This window comes from Carcharodon carcharias, chromosome 17 (genome assembly GCF_017639515.1).
Source record: "Carcharodon carcharias isolate sCarCar2 chromosome 17, sCarCar2.pri, whole genome shotgun sequence".
Lineage (NCBI taxonomy): Eukaryota > Metazoa > Chordata > Chondrichthyes > Lamniformes > Lamnidae > Carcharodon > Carcharodon carcharias.
In genome coordinates this window covers 110,928,947-110,943,476 of record NC_054483.1, presented here as the reverse complement: position 1 = coordinate 110,943,476, position 14,530 = coordinate 110,928,947, and the positions used below count along the sequence as shown (strand labels likewise).

Genomic DNA, 14,530 nt, shown 5'->3' with positions numbered 1-14,530 from the left:
GACAGAATGGGTGAATTTATTTTCTAACAGTCTGTTTTGGTCCAAGATATCACTGGTTAATGTGAATGAATGTTAGAATCTGTTTGTGGTGTTACATTGTTGGCGTAATGGAAGCAAGTTCTACATGACATCTACAGTAGATTGCTGTGAAGCTTATTTATTTGTGATTTTGTGATGGTTAGTATCTTGTGGTGCAGTAGGTAGCATCCCTAGTGGTTAATGTCCCTCCCTTAAAACCAAAAGCTCTGGGTGCGAGTCCCACCCTGGGATTCGATGGCCAAGGAAGGTGTGTTCATAATCTTGCCAAACAAGGTTTGGTATCAAACTACAAATCCTTCCAACACATGCCAGTGACAGGCAGTAAGAATGGGAAAGATTCCTGGTCAGCTGCGTGATGGAAAGAACGTTGGAGCTTGGACCATCATTATCCATAACTCCAGAAGACAACATGCCTGTAAAAGTGTATGCTACCAGCATCTCGGACTCACTGAGTGAACTGTAGCATAGCACCACCAACATCTTGATTGTCTAAGATTCTCCAATGGCGGAACAGGCCTGAGGGCAGAATGGTCTACTCCTATTCTTATGCTGCTATATTCCTATTGATTCTCCATCACATTTCAGTAAACCAGTTAAGCTGAGACCCTGTGCTCAAGGTGTGACTGTGGAAGGTGCAACTCCAGTCACAGTACAGTCAACATGGTCAACAATATAAAAAGAAGCAGCACCGGTGGGAACAGCAAAGCAAAAAGAACTGAGCGGGAAATGAGAAAAATATAAACCGTTGGATAAATCAGCTGTGAGACTGATGTAAGACTGACTTTATTTACAAATAAACAGGAGATAGTTTGATGTGAAAAGTGCAGGATTGAGGGCAGAAATCTTAGGAGGAAGACAGGAATGGACAAAGAGATGAAAACATAAGAATTCAACAATAAGAGAGGTTCGGAGACTGGCAGAAGTGGATAGGTGGAGGTCATTTGGGACAGAAGATTGGAGATTCTTAGACAATCAAGATGTTGGTGGTGCTATGCTACAGTTCACTCAGTGAGTCCGAGATGCTGGTAGCATACACTTTTACAGGTATGTTGTCTTCTGGAGCTATGGATAATGATGGTCCAAGACAGAAGGTCCTGAGGAGGCCAGGAACAGGGGAGTGGTTTTCCACCCATTCACTGCCCAAAATCAGTGAGGAGAAAGTCTGGCTCCTCTGCCTCCCCCAACCCCCAACCCCCCAACCCCCGGAGCTGCCACCCCCTCCCCCACACACCAGAGTAAAGAGATGCTTTAGGAGTCTAGGAAATAATTCTATGTCATATGGTCTTATCAGGGAGAAGGTGGGAGAATGGGGTTGAGAAACTTATCAGCCATGATTGAATGGCGGATCAGACTCGATGGGCCGAATGGCCTCATTTCTGCTCCTATGTCTTATGGTCTTAATTGCTGGGCTGGTCATGAGGCAGTGAATGTCTGACTTTCCACACGCTTGTGTGGAATATCACTCACCATCGTAGGCAATGGGTTTGAATTTCCACAGGGATTCTCTTGATCCTCCCCTCACTGAAAATCCACAGAAACCCAGGAGAAACAGCAAACAAGACAGACAATCAGGAACCCGCATCCCCCCACTCCCACGGAAATGCAATTCCGATATAGCGTACATTTGTTGGGTTAGAGGTCGAGCAACTTTATTTGTAACATTGGAATCAGCGTGACAGCGAACACTGGTGTCACAGGAAGATAGCACTACTTCACTCCAGTCAGACAATTCAACACACAAAGTGCTGTCTGTTCGCTGGGAAGTGGATTAAATAAGAATACTTGTTGGCTTGTTTGAATCACGAACATGCCTGTTTGTTAATTCTTTTCGTACAAATAGCAGATCTCACGTGGCTTTGCTGTGTTTGAATGACATGCCATCTTGTGAGGGCCCAGTAAGGCACAATGTATTATCGGCTGTTAAAATTGAACTGTAAGTACACACAAGGCGAAGGTCAGTTAGAGTTTAGTGGCCTTTGGCAAGAGGCTTTTGTGGATTGCTCGATGCTTCTAAAGTCCGATTGCAACTTTCTCTCCCCGACAGCCATGAAACTGAGTCGACTGTGGAGTGAAGAAACTGCCTATTTGAAATACATTTGCCTACCTGAAGTTTGAGGTTCTCCAAAATGTCGTGTATGTACATCTCCATTTGTCTCTCTCTCTCTCTGTCTCTTTCCGCACGTGTACCTGGGCAGGATTTCCCAGCCCCCATCCCCTGCCAGGATCGTCCACTCCCACCGAAAGTCAATGGGCTTTCGGCCATTTCGCCTAATCTCCCACCGTGATGGGGCTGGAAAATCCTGGCCTCCCTCCCTAATGAGTCTACACCTCGTCTGAAATCTTGCTGCTGCGGCAGGAGCCCCAACAATGGGCCCGAAAGTCGGGGGGAGGTGTGGGTGTGGGGGGGGTGGGGGTTTAACCTTGCCTTGGCCATTTCTTGGACACTAATTAGTTGCAAAGGCAAAGGATGCCTGGAAAAGCTCAGCAGGTCTGACAGTATCTGTGGAGAGAGAGAGAGACAGAGTTAACGTCTCGAGCCTGTATGACTCTTCTTCAGAGCTGAAGAGAAGTAAAAATGTGGTGAGATGTACACTGTTTAAGGGGGGGTGGCAGGTGGGACAGGTGGAGCTGGATAGAGGGTCAGCGATAGGTGGAGGCAAAGGAGGGATTGTGAAAAGTGTCATAAACAAAAGATCAAAGGGTTGTTAATAGTGGTGGTCCTAGCTAAAGGAGGTGCTAATGGTGACATTAAGAGTGGAAAACAGGAAGTGATAGGAGCTGGACCAGGGTAAGCACTCTGGAGAGTGACAGAGGACCCGAGTGGGGGGGTGAGGTGGGAGGAGGGGACAGTGGCGGAAAAAAAGATCGAAAATAGGCTAAAAGCTGGGGATAAAACGATGAATAAAAATTGAAATAAATTTAACAAGTAATAATGATAAAAATAAGTGGAAAGAAATAAATAAAACTTAAAAAATAAAAATGAATATTGATTAAAAAAAAGGGATCGGAAAGGGGGTGGGGATAGAGGAGAGAGTTCATGGTCTAAAGTTGTTGAACTCAATATTCAGTCCGGAAGGCTATAAAGTGCCTAGTCGGAAGATGAGGTGCTGTTCCCCCAGTTTGCGTTGAGCTTCACTGGAACATTGCAGCAGGCCAAGGACGGACATGTGGGCATGAGAGCAGGGTGGAGTGTTGAAATGGCAAGCGACAGAGACGTCTGGGTAATGCTTGCGGACAGACCGAAGATGTTCTACTAAGCGTTCACCCAGTCTGCCTTTGGTCTCTCCAATGTCCTGTTTGATCCCCTTTTATCAATATTCATTTTTATTTTTTAATTTTTATTTATTTTTTTCCATTTATTTTTATCATTATTAATTTTGAAATTTATTTCCATTTTTATTCATTGTTTTAACCCCAGCTTTTAGCCTATTTTCGATCTTTTCCCCCCACCCCCACTGTCCCTTCCCCCCACACCACCCCCACTTGGGCCCTCTGCCACTTGTTCATGTTGTTCTTTCCAGAGTGCTTACCCTTGTCCAGCCATTATCACATTCTGCTTTCTTCTCTTAATGTCACCATTAGCACCTCCTTTAGCTAGGACCACCACTATTAACAACCCTTTGATCTTTTGTTTATGACACCTTTCACAATCCCTCCTTTGCCTCCACCAATCGCTGACCCTCTATCCAGCTCCACCTGTCCTACCCCCCACCCCCCTTAAACAGTGTACATCTCACCACATTTTTACTTCTCTTCAGCTCTGAAGAAGAGTCATACAGACTTGAGATGTTAACTCTGTCTCTCTCTCTCCACACATGCTGTCAGACCTGCTGAGTTTTTCCAGCTATTTTTGTTTTTGTTTCAGATTTCCAGCGTCCGCAGTATTTTGCCCTTACACTAATTAGTTGCCCTCTGGGCTCTTGCCCCTTCAGAGAGTGGGGACCTGTCCTCGAGAGCTGCTAGGCAGTCGGAGGGCTGTCTCTACAGTCTCTGCAGCGCTACCAGGTGCAGTGGCCACTGCTGAGAGTGTGCCTCGCAGAGAGGACATCATGGGAGCAGACGGCTTTTCCAAGCAGATGAGTGGGGTCTGGGGTTGCCAGGGCCAGTCAGGAAGGCCCTGGCATCAGGGAGGGGTGTTGGCAAACAGAGGGGTTCCCACTGGGGAGGCCATTCGTCATTGGACCTCCCCACCCCCACTTCATGGGCCACAGAGAGTCTGATTAGGAAGGACACCAATCAGGGGAGGTTATCAGAGTTCACCAGGCAGTTTCTCCACTTGTGGAATGCCCATTCACCACCAGGTGAAGTGGTGGTGGGGTTTGGGGGCAGGGGGGGTGGCAGAGGTGTGGGAAGAGGCCCTTACTTGGCCACTTAAGTGGGGGAGGTGATGGTGTAGTGGTATTGTTGCTAGACTGGTAATCCAGAGACCCAGGGTAATGCTCTGGGGACCCGGGTTTGAATCCCACCACAGCAGATGGTGGAATTTCAATTCAATCAAAATCTGGAATTAAAAGTCTAACGATGAGCATGAAACCATTGTCGATTGCTGTAAAAACCCATCTGGTTCGCTAATGCCCTTTAGGGAAGGAAATCTGCTGTCTTTACCTGGCCTACATGTGACTCCAGACCCACAGTAAAATCGTTGACTCTTAAATGCTCTCTGAAATGGCCTAGCAAGACACTCAGTTGTATCAAACCGCTATAAAGTCACAAAAAAGGAATGCAACCAGACGCACCACCCGGCATTGACCCAGGGACCGGAAACGACAATGACAATCTCAGCCCTGTCGACCCTGCACAGTCCTCCTTCCTAACATCTGGGGGCCAGTGCCAAAATTGGGAGAGCTGTCTCACAGACTAGTCAAGCAACAGCCTGACATAGTCATCCTCACAGAATCATATCTTACAGATAAATCCCCAGATAACACCATCCCTGGCTATGTCCTGTCCCACCGGCAGGACAGACCCAGCAGAGGTGGGGGCACAGTGGTATACAGTCGGGAGAGAGTTGCCCTGGGAGTCCTCAACATCGACTATGGACACCATGAGGTCTGATGGCATCAGGCTAAACTTGGAAACCTCCTGCTGATTACCATGTACCGCCCTCCCTCAGATGATAAATCAGCTCCTCCATGTTGAACACCAGTTGGAGGAAGCACTGAGGGTGGCAAGGGTGTAGAATGTACTCTGGGTGGGGGACTTCAATGTCTGTCACCAAGGATGGCTCGGTAACACCATTACTGACCGAGCTGGCCAAGTTCTAAAGGACATAGCTGCTAGATTGGGTCTGTGGCAGACGGTGAGGGAACCAAGAGTGAAAAACATACTTGACCTCATCCTCACCAACCTGCCTGCCGCAGATTCATCTGTCCACGACAGTATCGGTAGGAGTGAGCACCGCACAGTTGTGGATAAGAACATAAGAACTAGGAGCAGGAGTAGGCAATTCAGCCCCTCGAGCATGCCCCTCCATTCAATACGATCGTGGCTGATCTCATTTCAGCCTCAACTCCAATTTCCCTCCCTCTCCCCATAACCTTTCAACCCGTTACTAATTAAAAATCTGTCTATCTCCTCCTGAAATTTATTTAGCGTCCCAGCATCCACTGCACTCTGAGGTAGTGAATTCCACAGATTCACGACCCTTTGAGAAAAGTAATTCCTCCTCAACTCTGATTTAAATCTGCCACCCCTTAGCCTAAAACTATGGCCTCTCGTTCTAGAATGTCCCACAAGGGGAAACATCCATTCCACGTTTACTTTGCCTATCCCCTTTGAGGATACCCTCCATCATGTTATGTGGTACTACCACCGTGCTAAATGGGATAGATTTCGAACAGATCTAGTAACTCAAGACTGGGCATCCATGAGGTGCTGTGGGCCATCAGCAGCAGCAGAATTGTATAGAGCTTCAATCAGTTACCTCATGGCCCAGCATATCCTCCAAGCTACCATTACTATCAAGCCAGGGGATCAACCCTGGTTCAATGAAGAGTGCAGGAGGTCATTCCAGGAGCAGCACCAGGCATATCTAAAAATGAGGTGTCAACCTGGTGAAGCTATAACACAGGACTACATGCATGTCAAACAACATAAGCAGCAAGTGATACACAGGGCTAAGCCATCCCACAACCAATGGGTCAGATCTAAGCTCTGCAGTCCTGCTACATCCAGTCGTGAATAGTGGTGGGTGATTAAACAACTCATTGGAGGAGGAGGCTCCACAAATGTCCCCATCCTCAATGATGGAGGAGCCCAGCACATCAGTGCAAAAGATAAGGCTGAAGCATTCGCAACAATCTTAGGCCAGAAGTGCCGAGTGGATGATTAATCTCAGCCTCCTCCTGAGGGCTCCACTATCACAGATGCCAGTCTTCAGCCAATTCGATGCACTCCACATGATAAGAACCGGCTGAAGGCACTGGATACTGCAAAAGCTACGGGCCCTGACAATATTCTGGCAATAGTACTGAAGACTTGTGCTCCAGAACTTGCCGCACCCCTAGCCAAGCTGCTCCAGTACAGCTACAACACTGGCATCTAACCAGCTATGTGGAAACTTGCCCAGGTATGTCCTGTACACAAAAAGCAGGACAAATTCAACCCAGCCAATCACCGCCCCATCAGTTTACTCTCCATCATCAGAAAAGTATTGGAAGGGGTCATCAACAGTGCTATCAAGCAGCACTTGCTTAACAATAACCTGCTCACTGACACTCGGTTTGGGTTCCGCCAGGATCACTCATCTCCTTACCTCATTACAGCCTTGGTTCAAACATGGACAAAAGAGCTGAACTCCTGAGGTGAGGTAAGAGTGACTGTCCTTGGCATCAAGGCTGCATTTGACCGAGTGTGGCATCAAGGAGCCCGAGGAAAACTGGAGTCAATGGGAATCAGGGGGAAAACTCTCCAATGGTTGAACTCATACCGAGCACAAAGGAAGATGGTTATGGTTGTTGGAGGTCAGTCATCTCAGCTCCAGGACATCACTGCAGGAGTTCCTCAGGGTAGTGTCCTTGGCCCAACCATCTTCCGCTGCTTCATCAATGACCTTCCTTCCATCATAAGGTCAGAAGTGGGGATGTTCGCTGATATTTGCACAAGGTTCAGCACCATTCACGACTCCTCAGATACTGAAGCAGTCCATGTCCAAATGCAGCAAGAGCTGGACAATATTCAGGCTTGGGCTGACGAATGGCAAATAACATTTGCACCACACAAGTGTCAGGCAATAACCATCTCCAACAAGAGAGAATCTAACCACCACCCCTTGAAGTTCAAATGCATTACCATCACTGAATCCCTCACTATCAACATCCTGGGGGTTACCATTGACCAGAAACTAAACTGGACTAGCAATATAAATACTGTGGCTACAAAAGCAGGTCAGAGGCTAGGAATCCTGCAGCGAGTAACTCACCTCCTGACTCCCCATAACTTGTCCACCATCTACAAGGCACAAGTCAGGAGTGTGATGGAATACTCCCCACTTGTCTGGATGAGAGCAGCTCCCACAACACTCAAGAAGCTGGACACTGTCCAGGACAAAGCAGCCCACTTGATTGGCAGCACATCCACAAACATTCACTCCCTCCACCACCAATGCACAGTAGCAGCAGTGTGTACCATCTACAAGATGCACTGCAGGAATTCACCAAGGCTCCTTAGACAGCACCTTCCGAACCCATGACCACTACCATCTAGAAGGCCAAGGGCAGCAGATAGATGAGAAAACCCCCACCGGGAAGTTCCCCTCCAAGTCACTCACCATCCTGACTTGGAAATATATCACTGTTCCTTCACTGTTGGTGGGTCAAAATCCTGGAACTCCCTTCCTAACAGCACTATGGGTGTACCTACACCACGGGGACTGCAACGGTTCAAGAAGGCAGCTCACCACCACCTTCTCAAGGCAACAGGGGTTGGGCTATAAATGCTGGGCCCAGCCAGCGAAGACAACATTCCGTGAATGAATTTTTAAAAAGTGGCTCAATTGGCCTCTGGTGGTAGGATCATCCTCCACCTTCCCCACAGCTGGTAGATACCATGGCAGATGAAAGGGCATTCCACATTCCCTCCCACCTTCCCTTGCCATTTTACAGGTCACCCTGTCCTCAGTCCACGAAGGGCTTAAAATGCAACCCTTTACTTCTGATATCTGTGTTTCACGCAAACAAACACACGCACTCTGGCTCTCATCCTATACATCATTCTCCCATTCTGTCCATCTTATGCTTCTCTCCCTCTGTCTCTCTCGTCTCTCTCTGTCTGTCTGTCTGTCTCGTTAAGGTTCATTGATACCAGGTGAGAGTCTGACCAACTTGCATTTCCAGAGATAGGAGATATTTAGTTACTTTGGCCGAATACTAGGCTTCTCCTTGTGAGGATCAATAGGGAAGTAGCAGCAGAAGCCGGGTAATAGGTTAGCAGCCCATTCTCCTGGTAGACGAAGATCTGTGATGGGAAAGTCACATGGGAAATTCTTTCAAAGTTAACAATTTATATGAAACTATGCACCTCAAATTTGAAGGCTGCACTTGTGGTCTCCTCTGAAGCTCAGGCAATGCCTCTTCAAAGTGTTTCGGATTTGTGGTAGGGAACTATCTGGTAAGTGTGGAAAACATACTTTTAATCAATCTGTCAAGTTTTGAGCAGTCTTGGTCTGTTGGGACTTTGGCAGTGCGCTGTACAAAGACCCCCGAGGCTCCAATTCACTCCCCAAACCTACCAAGCAGATCCGGCCTACTTGTTCCAGCTGCTTCACAGTCTGGCGCATCACTGTAACAAAACACGTTTGATGCAGATCTCTGTTCTTTCCCTCAATTCTTTCTCCTAAGCTGAGTACAGCTCTCCTCCTCTTCTCTGTACCCTTTTCAATGCAAAGATACCTCTTCTGTGGCACGACGTCAAACTAGAACTCAAGTGTGATCTGACCAGCACCATTTTATAGCCCCCAGCGCAACCTTTGTCTTTATATTATATCTAGCCAACATTTAGCCGTCCACCAATACCATTGAAAAGAGATGACTCGCTCATCTCCACACTGTTTGTTGTAGTAAGCTGTTGTAAGCAGTTTGGCTGCTGTCTTTCCTACATAAAAACAATGCCTACACTTCAATAATACTTCATTGGCTGCAAAGTGCATGGGACATCCTGTGGTCATGATAGGTGCTATGAAAATGCAGGTCTCTCTGTTAAGCCTATACCTGAAATGCATTTCCAATAACTGCGGCAAAATTAGTTGCCCTTATAATTTGGCAAGCTCCTGCATTCACAAAACACAATCTTGTAAAATATGGGCCTATTTAGTGAGGTGGGGGAAGTATACTCGCTTAACTCTTGTGTAGGAGAGAGGGAAACTGTTGGGGAGAGAAACCGTCTCCTTGCACATTCCCTTCACAATTCTGATTCCGGGCAAAGTGTTGTCGAAATGTCAGGAGCAGCAGTAAACAAGGTTTTACCACAACCTCCAGTTTGGTCTGCATGTGTGAGTCTGTATTTCTGTTCAATGTTTGTTGTTGTCAACGTTTCCTGGCAGGAAAGTGAAGAATAGTTTTTGTCTGGCCCAAGCCAAGAGGAAACAATTAAACTTGTTAAATCCCAACTGCACCAACCCCCTCACTCCCAGCCTGATGCCTCCCTCCCTTCCAGCATAAGAGGCCACGTCTCTGTTTGCATGGAAACAGTCAACCATCCGAAATTATATCTTCCCACGAACAGCACAGGTTCAAAACGGCTTCATGTTGCAGTTACCAGGCGGTCCTACAGGAGGACATCACAGAGAAGAGCTGCAGGAAAGCCAAGGCCAAGTTCTGTTGGATCGAGTTGGCTGTCCAGTTTATATTTTACTTATTCTGCACACATCAGGCCTATTTTTTTTTTAAATATCTTTCTGTATCCCATCACGTGCATGTGCTGATTACTAAAACCTACCAAGGTTTCCAGTCGGGGGAACGTCAGAATTGTCCCACTTTCATCCCCACACTCAAACACCACCTCCCCCGCAACCCTATATCTTGCCAGTCAAACACGAAGATGTCCAATCACCTGCACCGAACGACTCCCGACTCCCTTGCTTAAGGCAGCAGGAGGCTGCAGTCAGGTGCCCTGCCCGAGACATTCTGGGGAGAATTTTCCCCACGTCGGGAGAGGGCATGGGTGGGTGGGCACGGAGCAGATCGCTGCTCGCCCAGCCAATTGAGGCCCGCCCAGCATAGTTCACGACCCCTGTGCATAGCGGGGGTGGGGTCGGGCGGCGCCGGGTGTGCTCAGCCCGCCAGCTCCAGTGGCGACCCGGAGGCCTGTATAAAGGAAGGCCCGGCAGCCTCGGAGAGGCTGCTCGCAATGGCTGGGAGAAGGGCTCTGCAGACGGGCAATGGAGGTGACGCAAGTCCGGAGGGTGGGCCTGCGGGGAAGGCCAGATCAGAGGGTAGGCCGGCAGGGCAGTGTGCCCCTTGGTTTTCGGTTGAGTGCCTAGCTGCCCTCCTGGAGGAGGTGGCAGTGCGGTGGGAGGTCCTGATTGCGAGGGACAGGAGGTGGAGGCCCCCCCCACCCCCCGCCCCCACCCCACCTGACCAGATGTGCATGGGAGGAGTTGGCCGAGAGTGTGAGCTCCCATGATGTGGTGTGGCGCACATGGGTCCAGTGCTACAAAAGATTCAACAACCTGTGCTCGGGAAGGGTGAGTACCATGTTGGCTCAGGTCACTTAATGCAGCCATCACCCTTTCCCCCAAACCCCCACTCCCCCCCCCCAACAATCATTGTCGAATCTCCCATGATCAATACCCCTGAGGGTTATCATTAACCAGAAACTTAATTGTACCAATCACATAAACCCTATGAGTGTTCCATGATGAGTAACTCAACTCCTGACTCCCCAAAGCCTGTCCACCATCTACAGGGCACAAGTCAGGAATGCGAAGGAATACTCCCCACTTGCCTGGATGATGTGATTTCAACAACGCTCAAGAAACTTGATACCATCCAGGACAAAGCAACCAGCGTAATCAGCACCTCATCGCTAACCTAAACATTCATTCCCCCCACTACTAGTGTACAGTGACAGCAGTGTGTACCACCTACAGGATGCATTGCAGCAGCTTGCCCAGGCTTCTTTGACAGCACCTTCTAAACCGGCAATCTCTACCACCGAGAAGGATAAGGGGAGCAGATGCATGGCAACACCACCACCTGCAAGTTCCTCTCCAGGCTACACACCATCCTGACTTGGAACTATATCACCATTCTTTCACTGTCGCTGGGTCAAAATCCTGGAACTCCCTCCCTAACGGCACTCTTGGTCCACCTGCAACACATGGTCTGCAACAATTTCGGAAGATGGCTCATCAACACCTTTTCAAGAGTAACTAGAATAAATGCTGGCTTTGCCATTCATGTTTATATCCTGCAGAAAGGGACTCTGAAACTTTCACTCCCACCCACTTGCTTATGTCTGATTGGGGATAATTTTGACAGGTGATAGCGAATCACAAGCATGTTTTACACCTCTCCAGTTTGTTTTTGTCATTGATGTCATGTTGATTCAATATCATCCACTTTACAACACTGTACAAAGTCAAATTGAACCCCATTGCATTTAAAAGGCCTACTGCTGCCTACCTTTGTGTCACTAATAACTTACGTCCATTCAGTACCTTGATCCTCACTGATCTACACAAGCTGCCTATTGCCACAATGCACTGAATTTAAAATTTTCTTCTTTCCTTGTAATCTCCTTCAGGCTTAAATTCTCTCTCACACCTTTCAGTCATCTCAATCTGATCTGGCCTTTGCCTACCATTGGTGACAGAGCCTCCAATTGCCTTGTCCTCTCTTCCTAAACCCCTTCACTTCTCCCAGTGATATTCTCAAAATCCATCTTTTCATTGAAATTTTTGGTCACCTTTTTATTTACTTCCCGATCAAACAATACAGGCATCTTGGTCCTCAGTGCCAATCTGAGTTGAGGTATTTTGTTCGACTTTGCATCGCTCATCAAGTGATGCTTCAGATTTATTTTATTCTTAAATATATTCCTTTTACCAACATTTCTTTTCCCTCTCTGCAAAGTACCTTAGAATGCTTTCTACATTAAAATACAAGTGCAAGCTGTTTGTTGAACAAGTGCCAAGACTTGCAGGAAAGGTCTAATTCTTTAATCCATGCGCTTCCAAGCCCAGCCTGTGTTTAGTTAATGGTAATGCACCTGTACCTACTTTGCTTGCAACCCCTGAACTCCATAAGGTTGGAACAGGTACTGGTGAACTGTCTTGTCCCTCAGCGTTCCAGCCAGCTTTATTTTCTTTCTTGATCTATGGAGATTGATGATGTAAATGGTAATGGATCCTCGTAGGTAATTGTGACTGAAAAGGGAGTGAGAGCAGAATTAGTTGCTGAAAAATTTGTCCTCTTAAGTGGCTCAGATTGAACTGAAGCTATTTTTAGTTACCACAAAAACGATCTCATTAATGGAGGTTACAGGTCTCCTTCTCTGCAACCCTCCCTTTTCCCTCATCGCAGCATAAAACTGTCTTATGAATAAGTTCAGGGTTTCTGCCACCCTGTCCTACTCGGAAAGCCACCACTAACATTCATATCTCTCAGTGCTTCCCAACATCAATCGCCAACTTGCCTTTGGATCTGTGAGCTTTTGTCCTGTAGTCTTGGCCTATCTTAAAAGTCTTCAAGGATAACCTTTTCTACTCCATTTTATATCCACCTCAGGCCGATAAGACCCCCCTTTCCTTTGGAGCTTTCAATCTCGGGTTTTGCTATTCAGAAGTGTAACCAGATTGGCCTGGATTTTACGCTCTGTGGCAAAGAAGCAGCACTTGCTGCTGACCTAGTAGAAATTCTCCCACAAAGATCTACCAATCTCCATACCACGGATTTTCCATTTACTGGCGTCAGTTTGAATCTGGTGCCCCGTCATCTTCCAATAGCGGTCATATCATCAGGCAAGGTAAGCAGCCAATTACATTGAAGTATTCTCACAGACAGTAAAGCAGGAAGTCAAAATCACTGAATCACTTTATTTTGGGTGAGGAACTGAAAGAGGACCAGTGTTCCAGTGTGAGTCAGCTCTGTAAAGTAAGGACTGTAATCAGGATCAAGGACCATCACTGACTTTCTGGATCTCTCTCCAGCCCAGAAACAGTGGCCAATTGCTGGCGTGACTGGGATCAGTTAACTCCGCAGAGATCAGAATTGAATATGGAACCTGAGTGTCTCAGTTTAAAGCAAGGTGTTATTTGCTGTGTGCAATTTACCAATCAAGCTATTGGAGTCAATCTGGGTTAGATTTCTTTATAAATCCTCTCCTACATGTGTGACCTTAAACTTTTTAATGTATGTTCCCCACATTCTGAAAACTTGTGAGTGATCTGTCCTGATGCTATTTCATTGACAGCTATCAGCTAGTTCTACCCCAACCATGGAGCTCAACCATTCAGCAAGTTCAAGATCATCAATAGACTTCTGGATACTGATTACATCCAGGGAAATGCGTGGGAAAGTGGCACTGAGGTGGATGATCAGCCCTGATCTAGTCGAATGGTGGAGCAGGCTCGATGAGCCAAATGATCTACTCCTCCTCCTTCGTTCCTCCATTCCAATCCATGCACAGCTCCCGTTAAATGGGAGTAGTCTGATTGTTGCAGTCTTTAGCGAGAATGATTTTGGGAGGTTTTTTTAATGCTCAGGATGTGGTCCTTGCTGCTGAGGCTGACATTTACTGCCCATTGCCTAGTTGACCTGAGAAGGTGATGAAGCAACTGTCTTAGGGCACTTCAGATGGCATTTAAGAGTTGACCACATTACTGTGGAACCAGATTCATGAATAGGTCAGAAGGGGTCAGATCAGCAGATTTCCATATAGGATGGTCATTTGGTAGTGCAGGATTTGAGCATTGCTGGAAAAAGATTTTTTTTTTGTCAAATTATTTTGTCTTGCACTCATCAGGACAATTTGCAAGAATACCAATGTAAGGGCAACAACAAATTTATACTGTCTGCGAAGACAGTGCTGATTGGTTGGCAAATGGACTCTGATTGGCAGAGGTGTTGCCATGGAGAATGCACCAGTTAATGGTGACTGGCAGTTAACTGCCAAGCATTGTTTGAAATTTAAACCAGGTAGCTTTACCCTGTTTGGGCAAGGCATTGCCCAAATGAATGAACCAGTGAACGGCTGTCACATATTTTGTTTAGCTGAAACAGACACAATGTGTGTACATATTCTTTCTGGCTGCAAGAACAGGGTTTTGTCTATTAAAGTAGTAGCTTCTAGTACATGCAAATGTGCCACATTGCGAGCCCAACTGACAATCTTAAATTGGCTGCCAGCATAATTCTTAGGAATACAGAGGCCTACTTAATAAATATTGTCCAATTGTGGAATCACACCTAATGTTGGACACTGTGTTTTGAGTTTTGCAAGAATGAACTGATTGGGTACGGTCTGTACCTTTCCCGTTGTGAACAGCAGCTGG

At 47.0% G+C, this 14,530-nt stretch overlaps 1 protein-coding gene across 1 annotated transcript in view; it reads right to left on the bottom strand.

The window, feature by feature from the left end:
• hpse2 (heparanase 2) overlaps nucleotides 1–14,530 on the bottom strand; it is a 521,818-nt gene that overhangs the window by 28,370 nt on the left and 478,918 nt on the right. Inside the window, exon 11 of the mRNA XM_041209324.1 lies at nucleotides 12,257–12,403. Coding sequence (XP_041065258.1) covers nucleotides 12,257–12,403 — 147 coding nt within the window. The remainder of the gene's footprint in view (nucleotides 1–12,256; nucleotides 12,404–14,530) is intronic.